Genomic DNA, 25,611 nt, shown 5'->3' on the forward strand with positions numbered 1-25,611 from the left:
GGGAATGGGTGTAATTTGGGATGTACACCCAGGTTCCAAACAGGCCCACCAGGGGAGCCCAACAACCAGATCTGGTCTGTATTGAAAAGCAGCTCTGGGATCTGTCACAAACAAGTGCCAGTACCTTATTCAATGTGCAGGGGTACTGGAGTTGTTGAGGTGGGTTTATACATAAAAAGTGACTGGTAGTAGGAGTATAGAAATACTTATGATAGTATACTAATGATAATATAGAGTATTCAGACCCCTTGAAGTTATAGCCTTATTCTTAAATGTATTAAATAAACACATTTTCTCAGCAATCTACACACAATACCCCAAAATGACAAAGAGAAAACTGTTTTTTGAAAATGTTGCAAATGTATAAAAAATAAATAAAACAGAAATACCTTATTTACACAAGTATTCAGACCCTTTGCTATGTTGCATCCAGTTGCATCCTGTTTCCATTGATCATCCTTGAGATGTTTCTACAACTTGATTAGAGTCCACCTGTGGTACATTTAATTGATTGGACATGACTTGGAAAGACACACACCTTTCTTTATAAGGTCACAGTTGACACTGCATGTCAGAGCAAATACCAAGCCATGAGGTCGACGGAATTGTCCGTATAGCTCAAGATTGTGTTGAGGCACAGATCTGGGGAAGGGTACCAAAACATTTCTGCAGCATTGAATGTCCCCACCTTCATTCTTAAATGGAAGAAATTTGGAACAACCAAGGCTCTTCCTAGAGCTGGCCGCCTGGCCAAACTGAGCATTCAGGGGAGAAGGACCTTGGTTGGGGAGGTGACCAAGAACCCGATGGTTGCTCTGACAGAGCTCCAGAGTTCCTCTTTGGAGATGGGAGACCCTTCCAGAAGGGCAACCATCTCTGCAGCTCTCCACCAATCAGACCTTATGGTAGATTGGCCAGACGGAAGCCACTCCTCAGTAAAAGGCACATGACAGCCCGCTTGGAGTTTGACAAAAGGCACCTAAAGACTCTCAGACCATGAGAAACAAGATTCTCTGGTCTGACGAAACCAAGATTGAACTCTTTGGCTTGAATGCCAAGCATTACGTCTGGAGGAAACCTGGCACCATACCTATGGAGAAGAATGGTGGTGGCAGCATCATGCTGTGAAGGTGTTTTTCAGTGGCAGTGACTAGGAGACTAGTCAGGATCGAGGCAAAGATGAACGGAGTAAAGTACAGAGAGATCCTTGATGAAAACCAGTTTCAGAGTGCTCAGGACCTCAGACTGAGGCGAAGGTTCACCTTCAACTGGACAACGACTCTAAGCACACAGCCAAGACAACGCAGGAGTTGCTTCGGGACAAGTCTCTGAATGTCCTTGAGTGTCCTAGCCAGAGCTCGGACTTGAACCCGATCTAACATCCCTGGAGAGACCTGAAGATAGCTGTGTAACAATGCTCCCCATCCAACCTGACAGAGCTTGAGAGGATCTGCAGAGAAGAATGGGATAAACTCCTCAAATGCAGGTGTGCCAAGCTTATAGCATCATACCCAAGAAGACTCAATGCTGTAAACGTTGCCAAAGGTGCTTCAACAAAGTACTGAGTAAAGGTTCTGAATACTCATGTAAATGTGATATTTCAGTTTTTTTTAATATATATAAATTTGAAAATTAATTCAAGCTGATTTTGCTTTGTCATTATGGGGTATTGTGTGTAGATTGAGGGGGGAAATTATTTAATAAATTTTAGAATAAGGCTGTAACCTAACAAAATGTGGAAAAAGTCAAGGGGTCTGAAGGCACTGTACTTGTGAACAGGAGTAATGCTGACTAGTAGCAGGATAAATAGATACATGGTAATGGCAATCAATAATCAAAGAACGGCAGTGTAATGCTGGTAAAAAATCTAATCAATAATAATTTCAGAAACCACGTAGGTGTAAGGAGGTGAAAAGAGTGTGTCAGTTATCTGTGAGGGTATATGTGTGTGTGTGCGCATGTGAGTAGGAGTGACAGTGAAGGTGTGTGTTTGAGTGGGTAGAGACCTGTGGATGGGCAGAGAGTCAGTGTGGATAGTCTGTGTGAGAGGGAGAGCAGTAATTCTTAGCCATTTAACAGTCTTATGACCTGGGGATAGAAGCTGTTTAGGAGCCTTGATGCACTGTTACCGCCTGCCAGACGGGAGCATGGAGAATAGTCCATGTCTCGGTTGACTGGAGTCTTTTGCAATTTATCGGGCCTTTCTCAGACACCGCCTGGCATGTACTGTAAGTCCTGGATGGCTGGGAGCTCGCCCACACTGATGCTTTGGGCCGTCCGCACCACCCTCTGCCTTTCGGTTGAGGGTGGTGCAGTTGCCATACCAGACGGAGATGCAACCAGTCAGGAAGCTCTTTAATGTAGTCTATGATCAGCTCCTTGGTCTTAATGACGTTAAGAGAGAGTTTATTGTCCTGGCACCACACTGCCAGGTTTATGACCTCCGCCCTTAGTGAAACAGAAAGCCCATGTTGTGCGCAGGAAGCTAAACTGCAAGTGATAGATGCAGATGTAAGTTACACACAGCCTTCCAGCATCCACAAAGTTGTATTAAAAACTGTTCCCAATCCCAATTGTCCCTGTAATCCATCGTGGCCATTTCCCTATTAGACATTATTAATTGGTAGTAGACTAGATAGATAATGTTTCGACATTGTCACAGACCCGAATGGGAAATCACTGCAAGTCATAAGAAGCAAATCTAATTTACAGTCATAGCTATATCGGAGAACCAGCGTATCCTGTTTCAGAGCTTGCGTGTAATGCTTGTGTTGAACTGTGCTTTGATTGCTGTACTACCACAGTGAAATGAGATTAGCACAGTGCCCCAGTCATTTAATCCTAATGAAGGTTAGTATTTCACAACTTTACATGCAAAGCCTATTGCCTATTGTATTATGTAACATCCTTTAAGACGAAGCTGCTTCAGTAATATATTAGAAGTAAGGCTGAAAGGTATACTGCATTATGATGCTGTAATAACAAGAATAATGAACTTGTATAAATAATTATCATAACATGTAATAAAATATTAAACCTGTTAGCATCAAACAGGCTTCTCCCCCAGGTTTTTAAATCATCTACACATGGGGGACATTAGCAACATACTTTCAGATGACTTGATTGTATTTAACAGGAGAAAACGGTTCAAATGGGGGTAGATGTCTAGTGGATATCAGACCTAGGTTCAAATAGTATTTGAAATCTTTAAAATACTTATACTGTGTTCGACTGATCATGCCTGGCGCAATGGAATCATTCAAATCAATGGAATAGTCCTGATTTCGCAAACATCTCCTATCTGGCACTCCAGGCAGCCTCAAGCAAACTGTCAAAGTATATGAAATATAAAAAATATTATTTGAACCCATATCTGGTGGATATCATGGATGGAATGTGGGCCTACTCCAAACAGACTGTATTTTCTGAGTCATTCCACATTTCTGAGTAGTTGGGTATTTTATGGAATATACAGTGCCCTTTTCTTGTGATACATTGAACTGCTGGCTATCCAATGCTCCTCTAATAATACTGTCTTTGTATTGGGAGACACAAATAATGTACACACGGCAGAGATGTATCTAACAGTCGCATTTGCCTTACATCATTACATACTTTTCAAGTGTTAGTAGGCTACAATGTTGGTAAGGTAACATAACTTAGATAGATTTGAATTCAGCAATTCTGTCCCATAGCCTGGTATTGTATAGTGTTCCACTGTTTCAATATCTCATAACGTCATTATGAGAAAATAGCATTTTTCAGAAAGACTAATTTGACACCTTAAATGTTGTTCTAGACTGAATTAACTCAGTTTGTTAGAGGCCATTTTAATGGCAGTAGTCTCATAATTCATTGATAGTTGATTCCTAGTGCTGCCGGCCGCAGAGAGACCATATATGATCTGTCTCTTCTCTAATGATCCTCTTTGATTAGCTTATCCTTCTGTTTTCTTTTGTGGCTCCTGACAGTCAACCAACCGAGGATCCAAAGAGCTTTCTGTTCTAATTGATCAGGCCACAAGCAAGACCACATACTATTCACGCTAGTGTCTTCTCCGAATGAGGAGTTTAGTGCACTCTGAGCACATTGAGTTCAATGTCATTCATTTTTGGGTCTATTCCTCTGTGGATTTCAGATGTTGTAACGCAGTGTTAAATGTAGCGAGGTTGATGCCGATGAACTGAGATAGAAGAATTTGAATAAAAAGGTCAACGGAAAGCCCTGTTACGAAAACAATGCATGGAGCATTTTGTAGTTGCAATGCGATCAAAACAGATGTGTTCCAAAAGGTAAATCACAGATGTTCTCAATAGATATTGTTGCAATGTACGTTGCATTTCAGTGCGCAAAGTCGCATTGTTTACTGCAGGCCTTTTCTGTTGGTAGAGCTTGTATTAAAATTGTAAGACAACCGCGTAACTCCTCTTGAGGCAAGACGACGCTTCAGTTTGGGTTAACATTTTGAATAATTATGATAAAACAACTGCAAAAAATGTCTTTACTGTCACAGTGAAAGATGAGCACACACACACACTCCATCAATTTGCGTTGCTAACTGAAGTAAAGTTCACAATCTAAAAGACTGATGTTCGCAGGTGCTATTGTTTGTGTGCAGAGCTATGAAGACAGAAATATTCAGTCAGTATGGGAGATAGTGGAGCCTTGCTAGCTTTCCTGCATCTTCCTCCTAAATCTAATTGTAAGGGGCTGCCTTTCCGCTTTCCTCAGACAAATGGGTGTCAGATCACACTCCCAGTAGCTAAAAATACCCCAGTAAATCTCTCTGCATGATGAATCACAAATCAAATTCAGTTTGATTATCGCCCCTTGCTTTGTATTGTACTCAGCCTTGGACCGCACACGAGTCTAGTGGATTTCAATGCAGGCAGCAGTAGTCTAGTTAGCTGTCTTTGTGTGATACTTTCGACACTGCATATTGTTACTGTAGGCTATCAAAGGAAGCCTGTCCAGCCTGCCCTTCTGAGTGCTGTTTGAGGTTTATTTGTCCATTTATCTGTACAGCAGACAACAGCAGCATATGCAGCCTCCCTAATGACAGGTCCTTTCTCATGTGGTCTGTGCATTTCCCAGAAGATAAGCCCCACATCATAACGCAGCAAAGCTTCTCGGTTTGCTTACAAGTACACTGTTAGGTGCATGTTCAACTGTTTCCATGCGTGTGTGTGTGGAGGTGTGTGCATGTATGTGAGCATGTTTTCAAATGTTTCTGTGTGTGTGTGTGTGTGTGGGGGGGGGGGGCGTAAGTGTGTGTGAAGCATGCCAAACATATTTGAGTGACAGATTAGTTAACTGTCGCCTCTGACAGCCCCATGGTGAGGCATGTTCATGCTGCTCATAAATGTATCTTTCACTTTGGTTAGAATGGTTAGAATGGTTACTGTAAAGAGACCATCCGGCTGGAGTGGTGTTAAGGTGCCAAAATACTGGACAAAAGGACTGTAGACAGTTGCAACTGTTTTTTTTACATTTTCAAATGAGAATAGAGTAGAAAAAAATAAGAAACTTGAAATACCCTGTCCATCAACCAAACAAGGAAGAAACTCAAGCCTTGCACAGGCATGTTAGCAATAGCATGACTGGGAGGCAGCCCAGCTGCTCTCATTACAAATCCGGTGGTTTTTGTGTGGTAATTTGTTGGTGCCGCATTATGTGGTAATGTTTGTGGTAATGGTAAACTGTGTGGTAGCTGTATACCACTGGTATTTTTTGACTAGGACGATATGGTCCTATGGTACATTTTGGCTAACTACTTGTCCAGTGGTAACTGAAACAATAAAAATGAGTTTAAACCAATAAAACCTATTGACATAATGTCATTAAAATCAGATGGAAAAAAAAACATTTCTATGTTTTGTAGCAAAAAAGCTAGAGAAAGATAAGTGTTTCCACTGACATCATCAACCAATTAGTAGACAATTAGTAGGCAATTAGTAGGCAATGCCTACTCACAATTGGTCAAAATCACACAATGCACACCGATTATGTTTTTGGAAGACGTCTTCCTCTATCATTTTAACTACAAAACATAGAAATGCACCATTTTGACATATGTTTATGTTCTGGTGGTGGTGGATATGATGAATATGAAAATGAACAATTAAGTTTCCCTTTAACAATGCGAGGCTGCTCTCTGAATTCATGCATCATATCCTGCCATTGTTCCCTTGAGCAAGGCACTTAACCCCATCACAAAGTAATATAACTGCACTGTTAGTTAGGCTACTGTATAAAACACGTGGTCAACCCTCCATCAGGAGCGCTACTCCTGCTTTGATCCAACCCTGAAACACACCCAAGTCTGTTAATCAAGGCCCTCTTGAGAAGATTTCAGGTGAACAAAAGAAAGTATATACCAGCGTTGGCCAACCTTGCTCCACTGATCCCTGATCTCCTGGGTGAGCAGACTTCTATTCCAGCTCAGCAATAGAACACTTGATTATCAACCCATTAGGTTCCATAAGTTGAATCAGGTGTGTTAGTGCTGGGCTGGAACAGAAGCCTGCACACCCAGCAGACATCCTGGAGTAGGGTTGGCCTGCTCCAGTTGTAATAGGGTTATACATTGTGTCACTTTTAACTGTATATAGCATTTGGTAACATACAATCTTAGAATAAAAGTTGCTATCTAGAACCTAAAAGGGTTCCTCCTCTGTCCCCATAGGAGAACCCTTTGAAGAACCCTTTTTGGTTCCAGGTAGAACCCTTTTGGGTTCAATGTAGAACCATTTCCACAGAAGGTTATACATGGAACCCAAAAGGGTTCTACTATGGGGACAGCCGAAGAACCCTTTAGGAACCCCTTTTTTCTAAGAGTGTAGGTATACATATAACCCGGTAAACAAGGATATGGCCTTAGTCTCTTGGGACATTCATTGGGACCTCTTCATCTGAAGACAGGCTTTCATACTGTAGCTCTCCGTATCTGAGGACAGAAAACATCACAAAGAAACAGGCTTCATTATACAAAAATTAGACGGGCACTGAATATTATATTGCTATTATCTCTCTGTCCTAATAGTTTCCCTTACTAAGGACTGGAACTGGAGAATCCTTTCACAGTGTCCTCTCAGAAAATGACCTGCCTATCCAGTAGCCTACTCTCTCCCTTTTCTGACAGCTGGAGCTGCAGTCCTTTCACCCTCTTCTACATTGCATTTGTGGCTTGTGGTTTTACCTTACAATTCTAAGAACATCAAGTTAGCTAGCTAATAGGAAGTTAGCTAGCTGATGATATTTAATTCACTTATCTCCACAGTAAAGTTAGCTAGCTAGCAGCTCATACACAGTGGCCTATCTGTTTGCTTTACTTTCTCTATCAGGATATTACAGCATTGATTCTACTCTACACTCTTAACAGTAAAGGTGCCTGGAAGAAATGTTTGTAGTTAAAAAATTGCCACACCAGTGGAACCTTTCCAGGTCAAAAAGGTTCCATGAGGAACCACTCTGAGAAGGGTCTTCTCTGTGTAAAAGTACAAACCGCAAGCTTTTTGTGTTGGGAGAGATTAAATGTTGAACCTTTTTAATAATATATTGTAGAGGCAGTAGCCTATCAGAAGATTGGAGGCATAGCTTTCAGGTAGTTACTTTTGGCCACCCGTTAGAGTAAATGCCATTCCTGTTCATCATGTTAAGCTTGTACACGGCAAATGTCTATGTCCTTGAATATTTATACATGATACATATTCCAATATAATATTAATAAGGTTGCTGATTACATATTGTCTTAAAATGGTAATTATTCCAATTTAAGGATTTGCATAAGCTCTTGACGAATTCATACATCCTAGTAGGCCTCAATGAATCTACAAAACTGTCAGTGTTCAACCTCAACATGCAATGACAAAACAACAGAACAGATGAACAGGAATGTAATTTACCAAAAAATGTATCTGTAAGCCACGATCCTACTAAGCCACGCCTCCAGTCCAGGGTTCCTCCAGGAACCATTTGTTACAGGAACCCATCAACCAACCAGAGGTGCAAATATGAACAAGTGACTAGCAATGGTTCCTTGAGGATATCCAGGGGTTCATAGAGGATCTCCAGGGTTCCTCGAGTCACCACAAATTTTTAGAGTGTACTGTACTGTATGTTAAATAGGCTGGGTTGATTCACCTCACCTGTGTCGGATGGTAAAACTAAACTTTCTACAGTGCACCCGGTATTGGGTCGAATCCTAACTAATGCTCCATGCATTGTTTTCTTCACTGGGCTTTCCGTAGACCTTTGCATTAAGTCCTCTGCCGATCAACTGTAAATATTTAACTCTGGTCGTTATTGCAAAAGAGAATGTGTTCTCAGTGACTTACCTAGTTGAATAAAGGCTGTTGTGTGATAGATTATCTCTATTGTCTATTTCTCCTAATATAAGTTCAACAAACATCCCACCGCTTTCTTGATATTGGTCTTCTCAGATGGGAGGGGCCTCTGTTGGGTGTTGCTGGCCTGCGCTTGAGGCCCCTCCCTCTTGTTAGGCTGATCAATGAGGAATGAGGAGCTGTATTCTTCAGATCACTTACTTATGCTCTGCTGCTTCCAGCTGACGAAGGAAGATCCACACTCACTCTGAGGTAAGCTAACAGATCTCCTCATTCATTCAGAAAAAGACCAGGGGGGATGTATTGTTATCAGCAGGGTAAGATACAGTGTGAGATTACTCATTCTGACCTTTCATATTTAAGCCTATAACCTTCTATCTGTTTTTTGTTGTTGTGTGTTTTGCAATTCATTTGAGTAATTCAGTGAAGGTAATGTAATAACGATCAATTAATAATAACAATACGCTTTATTACAATTTTCTATTTTCCTTTGAAGGAATACAGCTTCAAAACATACTATGTTAAGCTAAGCAAATGTTGAACTTTAAGAGATTAACAAAATGAACATGCATGTTTAACTAGGTAAAGAGGTGCAGAAGGACAGGTTTTGCCTTATTCCAAGCACCACAGCAAGAAACACTGTCTTGGTGTGCATGTTCTCATGGAACTCTTTAACCGTAGCAAGTCGTGAATGAAAACATAGCTGAGATTGTGCCTTGCCTTGGGGCGGAAACTGCTCAGTAGAGACGGAGAAGAGTAAGATGCTTGGGGCACAGTGCCGATAGGTTGGGTTAGGTCAACATCTCACCCTCAGACACTGAAGGCAACATGATACATAGAAAGCAGCGGTATAATGCATTCTCACTGTTCCCATTGAAAGAGTATTGGTTAGTTAACCTACTGAATTGATATGCATTCTACTTCAGTATACACATTTCTCAGGACAGTTGATACACTGTGGTTTGTATTGTCTCCATGGAAGAAGTTGACAACGTGTTCTGTATCTGAATTCATTCAAATCAGTGATTATGTAAGCTCTTTCAAAGCAGGTATTTGCTTTGTGTCCTTGATTTTGTATTGACAGTGTATTACCTTTAATTTACCCAGACATCAAAAACTACCATAACTAACAGAAGGGGACAGACTGGGTGTTCTACTCAGTCTGGTTCCCTGAAGCGTTACAGATTGCGCAATAGAAATGTAATGGTCATTTCAGAGACAGAAGACATATGCAGTGTTTACCGTGAATGCAGTCTCTGCTAATGTGGGAACATTGCCTTTAAATTTCAATCGCGCTGTAACACTGAAATACTACGATACTGATTGAATAGAGCCCTGGGTATCTACAGCCTGTTAAGAGCCAGGCCTATCTACAGTGAATGAGGGCAGTTAGCATAGATGGCATTATAAAGTCCAGGGTGGTGTGTATTCTTATCTCTATGTAAGAAGGTAAAGTGACTGAAACAAGAATGTGTGTTCTGTATCTTAATTCATTCAAATCAGTGATTATATTATGTAAGCTCTTCCAAAACAGGTAGGCCTAATGCTTTGTGACCTCGATTTTGTGTATACTCAATATATTTGTTGTTGACTACTTTGTAGTCATCCTTGGCATAAGGATGCAGTTACACCAGTGGTTACCAAGATGGTCTGAATTAAAAGGTTAAGAATGTAACCTTGCATGAAACTTCATGTCTTTCAGCAGGAAAAAACTTAGAGTTGAGTGTTTTTTGGGGGGGTGGCCAATATTACCACTACATTACTTATCAGATCCCCATGCAATTAGAAAAGGTCTACAGCAGGGGTACTCAACGAGTTCCGGAGCCTGCCGGTTTTCTGTTCTACCTGATCATGAATTGCAAGCAACTGGCGTCCCAGGTCTAAATCAGTCCCTGATCAGAAGGGAACAATGACAAAATACAGTGGAACTTGTTTGAGGTCCAGCGTTGAGTTTGAGGGGCCTACAGTATTCTTTTAAGAAAGAACAACAGACTTGTTGTTAATTGAACATTATCAAACATCCCTGACAAGGTGTAAAACACATTGGATTACCTCTGAGTTTGTGAAAGGCTTCAGCTCTGGAAATAGCTCCCACAGAGTCTTTCATCTCACAAATGACAACTGTGACCAGTGTGCTTGTTCAGAGAGATAAACAGAAGCAGTCACTTTATGGCTAAACTAGACCACTGACAGTCCTGTAGCTGATGACACAATGCCTAAGTCCCAAATGGCATCCTACTCCCTGTATAGTGCACTCATTTAGATTAGGGCCTATAGGGCTCTTGTCAAAAGGAATGCACTGTGTAGGGAATAGGGTGCCATTTGGGATGTACACAACAGGTGATGACACTGACACACAGAAGAAAGAGATACTAGTGATATAATTGCTGTATTTATCGGCAGTTGCAAGCATGTAATTACTGTGTCATAACCGTTTATAACCACACGTTCTCAAAAAAAACTAAACAAAACAAAAAACAGACAGTGCATTTAGCTTATCAACCAGCTTATTATTAGAATCAGGTGTGCTAGATTATAGGGTTGGTGCAGAAACCTATAGGATGGTTGCGCTCCAGGAACAGGGTTCAGCAGCCCTGCTTATTGCATTGGGGCTTGTTCAGTCTGTGTAAGACCTGGACAACATGATACATGTCAAATGTCAACAGCTAAAACAATGCTGTCCTCTGCCCTACAGGAAATGGCATGCAAGTTTGGGACATATCTAGCTTTCTTCTTTCTCCTGGCAAGTCTGGCTGTCATCATTACAATATCCGTGATCCAGGGTCATAAGCGTGTCTTTGAGTCACGTCTGAAGGTAAAAACAACAACCACATTCCTGATCCTTCTCTGCTCAAATAGCTGTATCGACAGTGTAAAGCATCTGCTAAATGACTCAAATGTAAATGTATTACCTCGAATTGACCCAGACATCAAGACAATCATGACAAGCAGAAGGTGACAGATCAGACTGGGTCTCTACAGCCTGTTTAGGAGTCAGGCCAAACTACAGTGAATGGGGGCAGTTAGCATAGATGGCATTATAAAGACCAGGGTGGTGTGTATTCAAGGCAGGTTATAAAGACCAGGGTGGTGTGTATTCAAGGCAGGTTATAAAGACCAGGGTGGTGTGTATTCAAGGCAGGTTATAAAGACCAGGGTGGTGTGTATTCAAGGCAGGTTATAAAGACCAGGGTGGTGTGTATTCAAGGCAGGTTATAAAGACCAGGGTGGTGTGTATTCAAGGCAGGTTATAAAGACCAGGGTGGTGTGTATTCAAGGCAGGTCCGCGTTGGGGAAACATTTGCTGTGAGTGGGACACATTCAAAAGGAAGGACGACACTTGACTAGTTGACTGGATACAGCTTTGGGTAACAGGGTTAATACATGATTTCTTATTAATCAAAAGATGACTAACGTTTAATAACTCTGTGAAATGGAAACCAATCACCTTTAGTCAGCACACCAGGTCTATATATGAGAAGGGAAAACTAACTTCAACACCGCAGGAACTGAGACTCTGAGGTTGGTTCAAATAGTGTTTGTTTTCTTTCCAAAAAATGTAGCAGTGCTTTATTTAATCTTGCTTGACACAATGGAATGGTACTAATGGAAGTAATCCACAAAAGTGCAAAACCTGCCCATCTACCACTCCAGGACAGGCTCAACCAAACACTCAAAGATAGCAAATACTTGGCCTGTTTTCAACCAAACACTCAAAGATAGCAAATACTTGGCCTGTTTTCAACCAAACACTCAAAGATAGCAAATACTTGGCCTGTTTTCAACCAAACACTCAAAGATAGCAAATACTTGGCCTGTTTTCAACCAAACACTCAAAGATAGCAAATACTTGGCCTGTTTTCAACCAAACACTCAAAGATAGCAAATACTTGGCCTGTTTTCAACCAAACACTCAAAGATAGCAAATACTTGGCCTGTTTTCAACCAAACACTCAAAGATAGCAAATACTTGGCCTGTTTTCAACCAAACACTCCAAGATAGCAAATACTTGGCCTTATTGAATTCAGGTCTGAGTCTGGAATATGCATTATTGCTGCCTTTTTTTTATTTTATTAGGATCCCCATTAGCCAACACCAATGGCGACAGCTAGTCTTACTGGGGTCTGACACATGACATTTACAATTTACATACATTTAAAACAATACCCATTAGCCAACACCAATGGCAACAGCTAGTCTTACTGGGGTCTGACACATGACATTTACAATTTACATACATTTAAAAACAATAACATGCAGTGTGCGTATGTGTTTGCATCTATCAGTATATGTCAGTACAAACACACAAAAAATACACACAATCAGTCCTTTTGGACTGATGTGAGGACAAGCTTGACCCAGAATCTAGTTCTAGAGGTCAGAGCAAAACATTTCTATGGATTTGTCTTCATTGCCTGAGTGAGTGTTTCCTGTGTTTACAGAGTAGCTGCATTTTTCATGTATTTACCTTCTGTATTTACCTACGTCCCTGTTCTCAGCTTTATGGAAGTAATAATCACACCATAATGGAGTGCAATCATTGTGCTTCTAACCAATCAGGAACGGAGTGCAATAATTGTGAGGTATTTGATGGACTGTACTTTAGGGGATAGTGGTTGTTTACCATAACATACGTTATTGCCTTTCATTATACAACGATTATGTGTGTGTGCCACTGCATCATTTCTTCATCTAATAGAATCCTCCTCCTCTTGGACAGCAGTAAAAAGTATGTTTTCACTCCTTAGGTTCAGATCCACTATAGCTGTATCAATTGACTTTGACCTGTTTCGTTCTATGAGTGAAGTAATCCTGCAGCAGGAGGATTTGATTATTCCAAAAAATAAAAAAGGATCATTTCTAACGGGAAATGAGTTTTGATAGGCTAGAGTAGGCTATAATTTAGGTGTAGCCTATGGTTGCATTTCGGACACACTTGTATATCGTAGTGGAGATCAATGTCTATCTTGTGTTATTAAGCTATATGGAATAAAAGTTGTGTACGGCTGCATTTCAGATACATTTCTGTACATTTGAATGTTGCAGGCAGTAGGACCTACAGTAGTAGGACATTTATTCTGTCTGGTGCTTTAGCGTTCGAGTGAGCGTGAGAGAAAGAAAACTGTGGGTTTTTGGTGAATTAATCATAAGGCTTATCTGCGACAACAAAGTGATCAAATTAAGACAAAACATCTGTATATGAACTAGCATCTTGAATATGTAGTGTGATTTTCCTGCTCTCCTCTGTGTGCAGTATGGCATAGTAATTGACTCAGGCTCCTCCCGCTCTACTGTGCATCTGTATCAATGGCCAGCCGAGAAGCAAAATAACACTGGAGTGGTGAGCCAGACACTCAGATGCATGGTCGCTGGTGAGTCTGCATGTTTTTAAAATCTTTTTTATTGACCCAACCCTCTTCAGAGGACTAAAGTAACTTTATATTCACAGCTATTTTGTGAAATAGACATTTTACATACATGCTCAGTATTACAAAAACATACATATCTTTGGGGGATAAACACATTAAATGTGGATACATAGTACAGAGACATATCCGGTGTACATGATAGGGTTTTCCATTATAACTAGGGTTCATTTTAGATGAATGTTGTGAAAAGGGTTAATTTTAGATGAATGTTGTGATTTTTCAACCACTCCTGAACCTGTGACCACAACAAGCTACGTGGGGGCAAAACCAGAATAAACGATCTAATGATTCTGTCTCTTCGCAGCTAAAACCTGCAGAGCTGAGATGGTTGTATGCCTCATATACTGTATGCTGTATAACATTCTGTTGATGACAAGAATGTTGTATAATAATTGACATTTAAAAACGGAGTCTGTATGTTCATAATGAGAGACAGTGTCACTGGTGAGTCTGCATCGTAATGTGATGAACCCGACATTCTCACTCAGGTCACAATCTTGTCCTTTTTTTTATTGTACTTTATGCCCTTTTTCTCCCCAATTTCGATCTTGTCTCATCGCTGCAACTCCCCAGTGGGCTCGGGAGGCAAAGGCCTTAGACCACTGCACCACTCGGGATGGCCTTGTCCTCATCGTTTTTATGAAGATGCCATAATACATTACTTTTTGGAAAAGGACTTGCATGTGAAATGCACTTATCCACATACAGCCTTTCAGTACCGTGTGCCACAGTCCTTGTTATATAATATGTTTAAGGGCAATTCCGCCACTTTTAAACCTCATATTCATCATCTCCAGCACCAGCCAGTGTCTACATATGTGAAAAAGCGTGTTTCTATGATATGTGGTTAAAAAGATCATAAAGTCCTAAAATAATGCTTCTCTGTGACATCACAGGGTATTATTAAAAGTTTTAAAAACTGTGATTCTCAGAAGCAGCAACCTAAGTTTCTTGCTCCCCCTGTCACCGTAAATCTCATAGTGTTTGAAAATCACAGTTTTTCACTTTTAATGAAGCCATCGGGTAGACATTTTTTACTTTCTATTTTTTTCTACAAAACTTGTACCGTTTTCACAAATGTTGAAACTGGTATTGTGCTGGAGATAATGAAAATGAGGTTGAAAAGTGGTGGAGTTGCCCTTAAAGCACCTGGTTGAAAGCACTATAAACGTAATCCAGTTTTGTCTAGTGATGCAGTCTTGCTAGCTTTCTAGTGCACAATTTGCTTGTGATTTAGATAATACGTATTGTATGACTCTGAGCTCAGTCTGATTTGATTCCCTAGGCCCTGGTATCTCGGATATGTTAGTTGACAATGCACAGGACCAACAGTCCTGGGCGTCGATCCGAGAATGTATGAACAACATCACAAAAATCGTCCCCGCAGACCAACACAATTCAACCGTCCTCTACCTTGGGGCAACTGCTGGGATGAGACTGCTACAGTGAGTTGTGGGTTTCTCTTCCTCCATTGTGAGCGTACCTCACCAATCTTCTAGGTATGGAGTCCTTTACAGTCTATCTGGCTGACCTATCTCTGTTGTTGCACTTCTGGGAATGGATCCATGGTAGATACAGAAGTAGACGTGTGCATGCACACACACGCACACACATACTGATCCCACACACAGAATACTAATAGGTTTTACACCATATTTAATCAACCTACTGTAGACCTATTATTGATCTCTAAATTCTCCACTGGACTGGAGATAATTTACAACCTCAAAATGTATCTCTCTCTTGATTACAAGTTCACAGAATGAAACCAAATCCAATGAGATCTTAAAGAACCTGCAGAACTACCTCCAATCCCTGCCGTTTAACTTCCAAAACGCCTCCATCATGTCAGGGAAAGAGGAAGGGCTGTACGGATGGATCACCGTCAACTACCTGCTGGGAAACTTCCTGGAGGTACATTACAATTTTACATGAACTTCAAAACCTTTACAATAACTTTAGAATGACCTAAATAACTCTTAGGCATACTGTATGTATATGTACTGATGTGTGGGTCACTGTCAGTATTGTGGGTAAATGTATGTAGGAACAATTTTTTTGTTCTATTGTTCTTATGTTGATTGTGTGTAGTTCTGTCCTTGAGCTGTTCTTGTCTATTGTTCTGTATTATGTCATGTTTTATGTGTTATGTGGATCCGAGGAAGAGGAACTGCTGCTTCAGCAACAGCTAATGGGGATCAAAAATAAAGACATAAAGAAATAATGGACATTTTAACACAAAATCAATATTGCAGATAGATTGTTGGTTATATCAGTGTAATAATTATATGGCAGGTAGACATCAAAACTGGATGGTTTTGAAGGGAAATATATTTAAACAAATATATGGGGGATTGGAAATGATGCAGACAATTATTTCCAATCTGCCACATATTTGTTTCTTATTTTTAAAATATATTTTATTTCTTTATTATTTGACCGTAACCCTACCACCCCTCCCCTAATTGGAGATAACTAATGGACGACAATACTTAGGCTTCTACTTCCAGCTTATACACATTATATACATTTTATGGACACAGTACAGTTTACATCAGTGATCTTTTATTTTCTACATTTTTTTACCCTTCAGCTACCTTCAACCCCTCCCATTTATTTCTGAAAATCATCCAGTTTTGATTTCTATTTGCCATATATTCTTTAACAGTGCTGTGATGTTTCACAAACGTTCTGAACCTTTCTATTCTCATAGTTTCTAGTTGTAAATTAAAGATGGGCATTTTTAATAAGAGATCTATTATATTATTGATCGAATGACTATGGCTTTTCATGTCACCCAGCAGTGCTTTCTGCAGAGTTAGCTTTAGGTAAATGTGGTGATTTTTCAGCTATTCCTGAACCTGCGACCAAAAAAAAGCTACATATGTGCAGTACCAAAACAAGTGACCTAATGATTCTGTCCCTTCACAGCAAAATCTGCAGAGTTGGGACGGTTGTATCCCCAATACAATCTATTGGTTGCAAGAATTTTGTATTATCATTTAAATTGAAAAGCTCTTTGAATCCAGTTTTGAATCCGGCGTTGTTTTGTAAATCAGTGAATAAACCATGTGCTATGGAATCAGCACATCAAACATCTCTTCCCATCTACTTTGCAACCTGTATGGTGCAGCTGTCCTTTTTTGTCCTTAAATGGAACGGGTATATATTTTTTATTGATAAAAAATAATTTGACCAACTTTAGTCTTCAATGCAGGGCCGACAGACAAGTTCATTAGCTTCTACAATGCTTAAAATAAGATTGTTTTGCGGCTCTATATTGAACCTTTTTGAGGACCATGTACGAAGCGAGCCATTGAACCCTTCAATATGGCAACATTTATTCTAGCAGTGTAGGGTTTTAATCAGAATGCATTTATCATAATACAGTACAGTTCTCATCATTGTTTTTCATAAAGATCATCATTGATTTGCAAACATCAATCTATCCTCTGGTTTGAAGAGAAACATATGGAACATGTGGGTGCGTCCTGCCGGAGGGAAGATGGTGGGCTCCATGGATCTAGGAGGGGCGTCCACCCAGATAGCGTTCACCCTCCCAGATCCCAACGCCCAGGGAACAGACATTGTACGGGTCTCCCTCTATGGCTACGAATACAACATCTACACTCACAGCTTCCTGTGTTATGGGAAGAACGAGGCTGAGAAGAGAGTCCTCGCTGCTTTAGTGAAGGTACTGTGTATAGGAAATCTGGGTTTACTTCAAATAGTATTTGTTTTCTTCCAAATACCTGATTGGTTATGCCTGGAGTGCTAAATGGGCTGAGTTTGGAGTTTTGGGACTATTCCAGCAGTAAAGAAAAATAAATACTATTTGAACCCAGAATCTGTTATCATGTCATCCCTCACATTCGTTCCTGGCAGCATTGTCAACATGATGATGATGATGATGATGATGATGCTTTTATACTTAGCTAAGTGCCTTTTTTTGTAATTAATGCAATCCTTCTGTCTAAGTCCATAACACCCATTAATATCTAATTGCCAAATCTTAAGAAATCTGAGGACACCTCATTACCTTGACACTTTACTGTCTCTCGGAGATGAGGCAAAGTGCATTATGGTATTAACCGTATTGATCTGTCCATTTCTATATTGTTTGCTTTGCAACCTTGGTCCAAAAGTGTCTGTTTTGCTAGGATTGTAGATAATGCATGCACAACTGAAGACAGCCATTTTGAGGAGACAATGTAAATAGTGGTCCCACTTTACTTATGGTTGTTCTTGTACCTGTGTAGCCTAGCAACGCTGTAATTACTACAGTAGAAAAGAGGTTCAAGCTCAGCTATTGATCATTTGGATTCCTTCTTCATGAATGTTCAAGTGACATACTGTAAATACTTTTACTGTCCTCTCTTTGTCTCACTGATCAGAACTCTGAGAACGCTACACATGTGACCAACCCCTGCTTCAATCTTGGTTACAACATGACTGTGTCGGCTGAGTCCATCTTTGGGACTGAGTGCATAGAGACGCCTGCCGACTACGATCCCAACCAGATGATCACCCTGAAGGGGTCATCAGACAACGGAGCCTGTAGGGACGTGGTGAAATCCATATTTGACCTGACCTGCACAAAGAACTGTTCCTTTGACGCAGTCTACCAACCATCCGTGGGACCCGGGGACTTTCTGGTACAGACAGACAGACAGACAGACAGTCCTGTCTGTCCTGTCTGTCTGTCTGTCTGTCTGTCTGTCTGTCTGTCTGTCTGTCTGTCTGTCTGTCTGTCTGTCTGTCTGTGGCATATTTTGCAGTTATCTAATAAATATTGTGTCTGTCTGAGCTCCTAACCCATGTTCCCTCCCTTAGGCCTATGCTGGGTTCTTCTACACTGCTCAGGCTGTCGAGCTGAAAGGCATTTCACAACTGGACCAGTGGAACTCCTCTACCTGGGAATTCTGCTCCTGGGACTGGCCCACCGTGAGTCCATGTTGTAGTTGTTGGTGGTGGTGGTAGTGGTCACTGCTCCATGGACTGGCCCACTGTGAGCCATTTTACACTGACAGCTACTGATGTAGAATCTTAATTTGAGCCAGTGTGCATCAGGAAATGTGAATTATTAAGTCTGAAATGTCAAAGTGGAAATGACAAACTTTAGAATACACTACAAAATACACTGCAAGTTTCTCAGCAAGAAAGAGTGATCAAATTAAGATCCTACATCTGTATAGCAATTTTCACATTTATAGCTGTGACAGAGAAAGGGAAGAGCATGACATTAGCTAAAATAGGGGTAAGCATATAAGTAAAATATGAGTAAATAGATGTTCTATTTAAGGATGTGGTGTAAGCTTACTCCACCTGAGAAAAAGGTGACCATGCATTCCATGACTATTGGGATCTGTTGGTATATAAAAAAGTGGACAACAGGTCAACTGTACTGTGCCATCTGAGGTTAATTTATGAGGACCTTTCCTGGGTGGTGTTTTAAATGGAACTACTGTACACACAGACAACAGATGCATTGTTTGTAAGACAGGGGTGCTGCCCAACCATTATCTAGGCTATTGCAATGTATTATTAGAAATGTATCAGAAGAAATTATTAGAGAATTGCCTCAACACATGGAAAATGTAATGGATAGACAAATGGAATGTTTGTTTGTTTTTCTTCTTTTTTTTAGCTCAAGCTAAAAAAGGCCTGGATAGCTGAAAAATACAGAAAGTCCTACTGCTATTCAGCACATTACGTCCAGACATTACTTGTAAATGGCTACAAGTTCAATAAAGATACTTGGAAACACATTGACTTCCAAAAACAGGTAAGTGTGGCAGAATACAGCCTTGGAGGTACAGGTACCTTGGAGGATCCAAACACGTGCTTCCAAATGAATGTGCAAAAATTGTCATAGTTTGTAGTTACGAATGTTTTCATGGTCATATACTGTACTGCAAAAAGAGAAACAAACAAGTAGAGAGTGACTCATTCCATTGGAAACCAATATAAATGTTGGGTATACTATAATTAACAGAGGCCAAGATCTTGACAAGGAAGCGGTTAGAATCGTTTCCTATGCCCCCAGGAAATGGAACTTGTGATGGAAGTCCAGACTGGAACTTCCAGCTGAAGTCTTTCAGTCTGTTAGACTCAATGAAGTGTAATATGAAGTATTTCTTTCAAAATCAAATCACAATACAGACTGGTTACAGTAGCTTGTTTGACATTATGAAAAATGGAGGATTTGTCCCCCAAGATGATGATTCTCTGTTTTTCATTCTTACAAACAAGCAAGCTACTGTCTCTCTGTCCTTTGTGTTTTGAGTGTCAGGAGAAATTGATGCCCTTCGTCCCATCATCAGAGGGGGTTGAAAGACATGACTTCTTCAGTGGAAGGGAAGACAGATTTTTGAGTCATTTTCCCCCTGGGGGGCATAGTTTTCCTCAATTATTTATAAACGGCAAACATTCTTCTAACTTGTAATGTTCGTTATGCATTGTTGTCTTTCAGCCTTTTCCAATAGACTATTGATGTTAAAAAAGTCAATATTCAACGTCCATCCATGTCTGAGGACGTCGGGAGATGATGTGGAAACTGGCCACTAGGGGCAACAGTGAGGCTGTTACTTTCAATTAGGTTGAGGTTTTGCTAGGGTGTTGTGAACGGGATGGCAGATGGGCGTAAGCATCTATAACTTCGAAATTTGACGTTTGAGAAACATGGATGATTCTAATTCTGATGTGAGACTGTGAGGGCTTGTAGCAAAAAATATATGATAGAGGATGCCAGAATTGGGAAAAGGGTCAGGATTTCTGAACTCCAAATCGACCACTCGCGCCTACTCTCCTGCCACTCATGTAGATCAGAGAGGATTGGATAGGTGGAAGCAGTAAGGAGATATTTCCACCTAGCCAATCAGAAGGTAATATGAAGATATTGACATAATTTTTATACTGTATCCATCCAATCCTATCAGATTGAATGTAGTGCCTAGGATGTAGAGGCTAGGTGACCATTTAGAATTGAGCAATGACCTGTTTTAAGTCTGTTCGTCCCATAAATCTTTTAGGAGATAGTGTTTTATAGGTGTGGCAGTGAAGCGTTTGAGATTTTGCAAAGATGGGTTTAAGCTTCTTCAACTAAATAAACAGAGGCAATGCATTCCATGACTACTGGGACTACTGTAGGTATTTAACTAAGGAGAACAGATCAGTTGTGCTGAACCATCTGGGGTTAATTTGTAAGGACCTCTGTCTTTATAGGGATGGCAGGTAGCCTAGTGGTTAGAGTGTTGGGATTGAATCCCTGAGCTGACAAGGTAGAAATCTGTTGTTGTACCCCTGAACAAAGCAGTTAACCTATTGTTCCCCATGCGCCAAAGACCTGGATGTTGATTAAGGCAGCCCCCACACCTCTCTGATTCAGAGGGGTTGGGTTAAATGCGAAAGACACATTTCAGTTGAATATATTCAGTTGGACAAGGTAGGTATCCCCTCTTCACTCTGTTTTGTCTGTCCCCTAGGTTATAGAGGACAGTGGTATTCAAAGGTGGTGTTGACACATTTAAAATTAAGAGTACATTCTATTTTATGGGACAATATACAAACGTTTTTTAAGAAAGATCACTTGAAACCTATAATTTTATTGAATAAATGTATTTTATAAGAGAGCTGAACATTTTATGAATTGAAGGTTATTTGGTGATGTGAAAATCAAAACGTACAGATTTTAAGGTTGTATCGTTAGATTTGGGGTAGAGTGGGATCGCCATAATTTCTAATGAAAAAAAAAATGGGGCACCCAGAAATTCAGGTGGAAGAAAAGGAGTCCGATTGAAAAAGTTGGAATATCATTGGTGTAGGGGTTAGGGGTCAGTAGTCTGTCTGTTTTAAGTGAGTCTGTCTTTCTTCATGCAGTCTTGTCCATCTCCTATGGTGTAATCTCTTGTAGGCAGACAACATAAACATAAATGCTATGTTTAAACATGGGCACCGATGGCTAACGAACAGCAATAGGTGCTCAGGTTTTTTGTCACTGGTTATTTGGACAAATCACGATATCGCAGGTGTTAGCATCTTTGGAATTTCAAAAGGTGAGAGGACATTCAGAGGGGACATTCAGCCAATAGACTTGCCCGTAATATGCAAAAAGAGAGAGTGGAGCTCCTCTTTCTGGTTCTGGTCCTTGTTTTATCATCTTTTCATCTCTTTGTATGGGACCCAGAACTTAATCGAGAAGCTGACCAAAGAATTTAGTTTTGGGCTAACCCGAGATTACCTAGGGTGTAGGGCAGGGAAGACTAAACTGGGGCCTGTGGGCCAACGTTTGGTTTGACCCGCCAAAATATATATATTTTTTTGGGGGGGGCTTAGTCAGAGTTAGAAAAGTAAAATACTCAAGGTGCAATTTCAAAATTTGGTAGTGCATTAGCAGTCTACAGTTCTACTATTAATCATTGCCAAATTACAGTCCTGGCACGCAGGGCATGTGCCCACGAGCCCTGACCTCTAGGGGGCCCCATTGATTTTGTTAGTCACTCAGAAAACATATGAACATGGCATAAGTCATGGCAAAATGTGTAGAATGGCAGGAAATTCACTTTAAAACTGCAACAACAACAAACAAACAAAATCATGGCAAAATGTGTAGAATTTCAGGATATTACCTTTGAAACTGCAACATTTTCTCACCGTCCTATGGAAACATGAGTAGAATTGCACAGAATTGACTTTAACATTGCAAGAAACAAAAACAAAATACTACCAAGAGAGGGGGGGCACTAAAATGTTTTGCCCACGAGGTGGGTGGGCCCCCAAAATGGTGCTTCATATAAACTCTGTAGCAGTTTCTGTGCCACAACGGTTACTTTGTTTCGTTCATCTTTAATACTGGTCATAAGAATGTGTTGATCGGTGTCAAGTTATATGGCTACAATTTGATTAATGTTTGAAGTGTGATTTTATGAGCGCTTACTAAAAAGTTATTGTTTAAATACCCTAAAAAACTATTGTTTACCTTTTATTTTTCAAAATAGATCATGTCTATTTGTTTGGCCTGCGGCCCACCACTCAGATTATATTTTGGCCCACCAAGCCCAAACGTTTGTTCACCTCTGGTGTAGGGGCTATGGTGCAGAGCAGGGATTCCCAAACATTTTTGGCCTGTGATCCCATTTTGATATCAATAAAATGTTTGCCACCCCACCATGCAAAAAAAGTGATGTAATCAACGGCCAATGTTAACTTTTTAAATTGGTGCTATGACAGTTTATTACAAATGAGTCTGTCTGTCTTCAAACAATTCTGTCTGTCTGTCTTTGTCAATTCTCTACTGTGTGGTGTGCCCCCGAGGGGTCGGCAGGGGGGCACGAGGGTAAAATTACCTGAGTGAAAAAGTCTGGGAAACCCTGTTCGACAGGTGTACGGGCTCGTGGTCAGTAGTCTATTTTAAGGCTACCTTACCTCTCCTCACGCTGTCTCTCTGTCCCCTCCAGGTACATAACACAAATATAGGCTGGAGTCTGGGCTACATGCTACATACATCCAACATGATCCCTGCTGAGGCCGAGCTGGTGCGTCTGCCCATGGCCAACTCTGTGTTCGGTGGCCTCCTCTTCCTCTTCACCGCCCTCACCATCGTCAGTGTCATGTTCCTGATCATCAAGGCTGTGCGCGCCTGCTACTGACCCCCACTAGAGGGCAGAGTGTTCAAATTACAGTTAAACCTAGAGTTACAGTAACTTTCCCAAAATGTGTTTTTTCCAGAAATCTGTTTTGGAAGATTCCTGGAATCAGGAGGAAATGGAATCCTCCAACCAGGATTTCTAAAAAACCTTGTAATTTTGGGAAAGTTACAGAATATGTACAGCAGCCCTAGTTAAACCCGATGGAGGAAAGTGCTTCTGGTCCCTCCCAGACACAGTTACAGCAGGCAACAATAGAACACTGACAGGTGCAAGGTATTATCACCAGATATTATCATCATCAGTTAAAGAGATTTAACAGGATCTTAAAGCCCACATAGAGTCTTATTCATTTGATTTTTAAGTCATATGTTTAATAAATCACTGTGTGTGTTTATTTCATGAAAATAACTCCAAATATATTTGTTATTATTTATTTAGAGCTTCCTTTACAATTGAAATGCTCAGTCTGATCATGTGGGTGTGTTGATATAAATGTAAATATATTTACATACACAGCCCTGATTGGCAAATAGGATCATCTAGACTCTAGACTAGAGCCTACCTTATACCTTCAAAGTAGGAGGATACATATGCTAATAAAAGTTGACTGGTCATTGATCAAAATAATCAGATGAGATTGTGATGTCATACTGTGGGCCAAACACTCCCTCCCAACCGAACAGTGTTGTTTTGACCTCATACTGAAAAACGGGAAATCACGTTTTGACTGCACTGCCTCTTTAAGCACTTACAAATGCATAACATATTGTACAAATTGGAATTTGTAATATATCATATTCATTGCAGGGGTACTTTCAAAACCACTGGCTGAAATTATACAAAACATAATAATGTATCTTAAGCTGTTTAAAGGATCTCTATTCCATGTGTTTGTTTGAGTGTTTTCAGCGAGAAGATACACTTGAGGGTCAGTAATGCATTATAAGATCTTGTTCGCTGCTTTAGGCTCATCCCAAACAGACGAATGAGACAATTCTAAGATATTCAGTGACTTCAAATGCTCAATTGGTCTTTAAAGTAAAATAAAAGAGAAGTATTAATTGCATAATGAACTGCTGAGCAAAAATGATCGCCGTGTGCACTAAGTCATCGGCTATACAGTACTGAAGATCAGGAGGTTGAATGAAGGTTGAAGGTAGCATGGAAAACACCTGAAATGACTACAATCTCTTTATTACATATTTTGCTGGATGGCATGGCATTATCGGTTATGTGATCATCTACCTCCGAGATTTTGCATGTTTCTCGTCTGATGTACTATATCAGCAAATCTTTGTCATACAGTCATTTTTTTGTTGGTTGAATGTTCCATATTAACAATAAACTGAACATCACCTATGATGTTATCATCTCCAGACTCCAGCTAGTTATATCGGTTTCCTCCCTCTTTACCTTACCTAGCCTACTTCCCGCTGTAGCCTTTGGGTATGTGTTCTGATTCTCCACAATTGCATGCACTTGTACTTTCCCCTTCAGAACGGTGGAGAATTGGGATGCATTTTCCTTTTTTTCTGCAATCTTTATGGCCAAGGACTTCCCCCTTCCCTTTTTCTTCCTTTTTGACTGCAATTCAATATGCTCTCGGTCAGTAGCTACCAGAAGGGGGCAGTCCTTGACCATAAAGATTTACTAGCGAGCCAAGAATTGACATCCTTTGTCTGTTGTGTTTTAATCCGTTCATGGTTGAAAAAGCACCTCATCTTCAGAGAAATGTATCAGTTTGTTCTTCATCTCTGAAGAGGATAGAACCATATGGGCCAGTTTCCCAGACACAGATCAAGCCTAGTGCTAGACTACAAATCACTTTCAATGGAGATTAGGTCTATCCATTGAGCATGTTTTTTAGTCCAAGACTAGGCCTAATATTTGTCCCAAAAAATATCTCTATGTGTTATTAGTTAAGATTATAGACCTAATTGGTAAGGGGTATCTGTTAGATCTGTCCCCTGTGACTCCAATGCCAGTGGATGGATAGTGAGCCTAGTACTTTACAATTCAAGCACACTTCAAAGTGGATACAAAGCAACATTAATTCGTTTTTATGGGTCTGGTTCTTATCATTTATTGCTCTCATCCATCAAGGCTATGTGCGTGTCTGTTATTTAAATTAGGCTTCGTGACTCATTTAAAAACGTGCTCTGCAATTGCAAGGCGCCTGTTTCCAATAT

General features: G+C 40.4%; 1 protein-coding gene across 2 annotated transcripts; it reads left to right on the forward strand.

The window, feature by feature from the left end:
- Positions 1-8,513: 8,513 nt before the first annotated feature.
- On the forward strand, positions 8,514-24,794 carry LOC110485980 (ectonucleoside triphosphate diphosphohydrolase 3). 2 transcript variants are annotated; one of them, XM_021557254.2, is made up of 10 exons: positions 8,514-8,597; positions 11,041-11,160; positions 13,601-13,718; positions 15,061-15,220; positions 15,530-15,689; positions 17,239-17,469; positions 18,170-18,430; positions 18,609-18,719; positions 19,423-19,560; positions 23,231-24,794. In XM_021557254.2, the coding sequence occupies exons 2-10, from the start codon at positions 11,044-11,046 to the stop codon at positions 23,420-23,422; spliced, it is 1,488 nt and encodes a 495-aa protein (XP_021412929.1). In that variant the 5' UTR covers positions 8,514-8,597; positions 11,041-11,043; the 3' UTR covers positions 23,423-24,794. The 2 variants fall into 2 exon arrangements, with proteins under 2 accessions (XP_021412929.1, XP_036800374.1); XM_036944479.1 differs by lacking the exon at positions 8,514-8,597 and adding an exon at positions 8,607-8,662.
- Positions 24,795-25,611: the final 817 nt, after the last annotated feature.

The sequence above is a fragment of the Oncorhynchus mykiss genome, chromosome 2, assembly GCF_013265735.2.
Source record: "Oncorhynchus mykiss isolate Arlee chromosome 2, USDA_OmykA_1.1, whole genome shotgun sequence".
In the NCBI taxonomy this organism is placed as follows: Eukaryota; Metazoa; Chordata; class Actinopteri; order Salmoniformes; family Salmonidae; genus Oncorhynchus; species Oncorhynchus mykiss.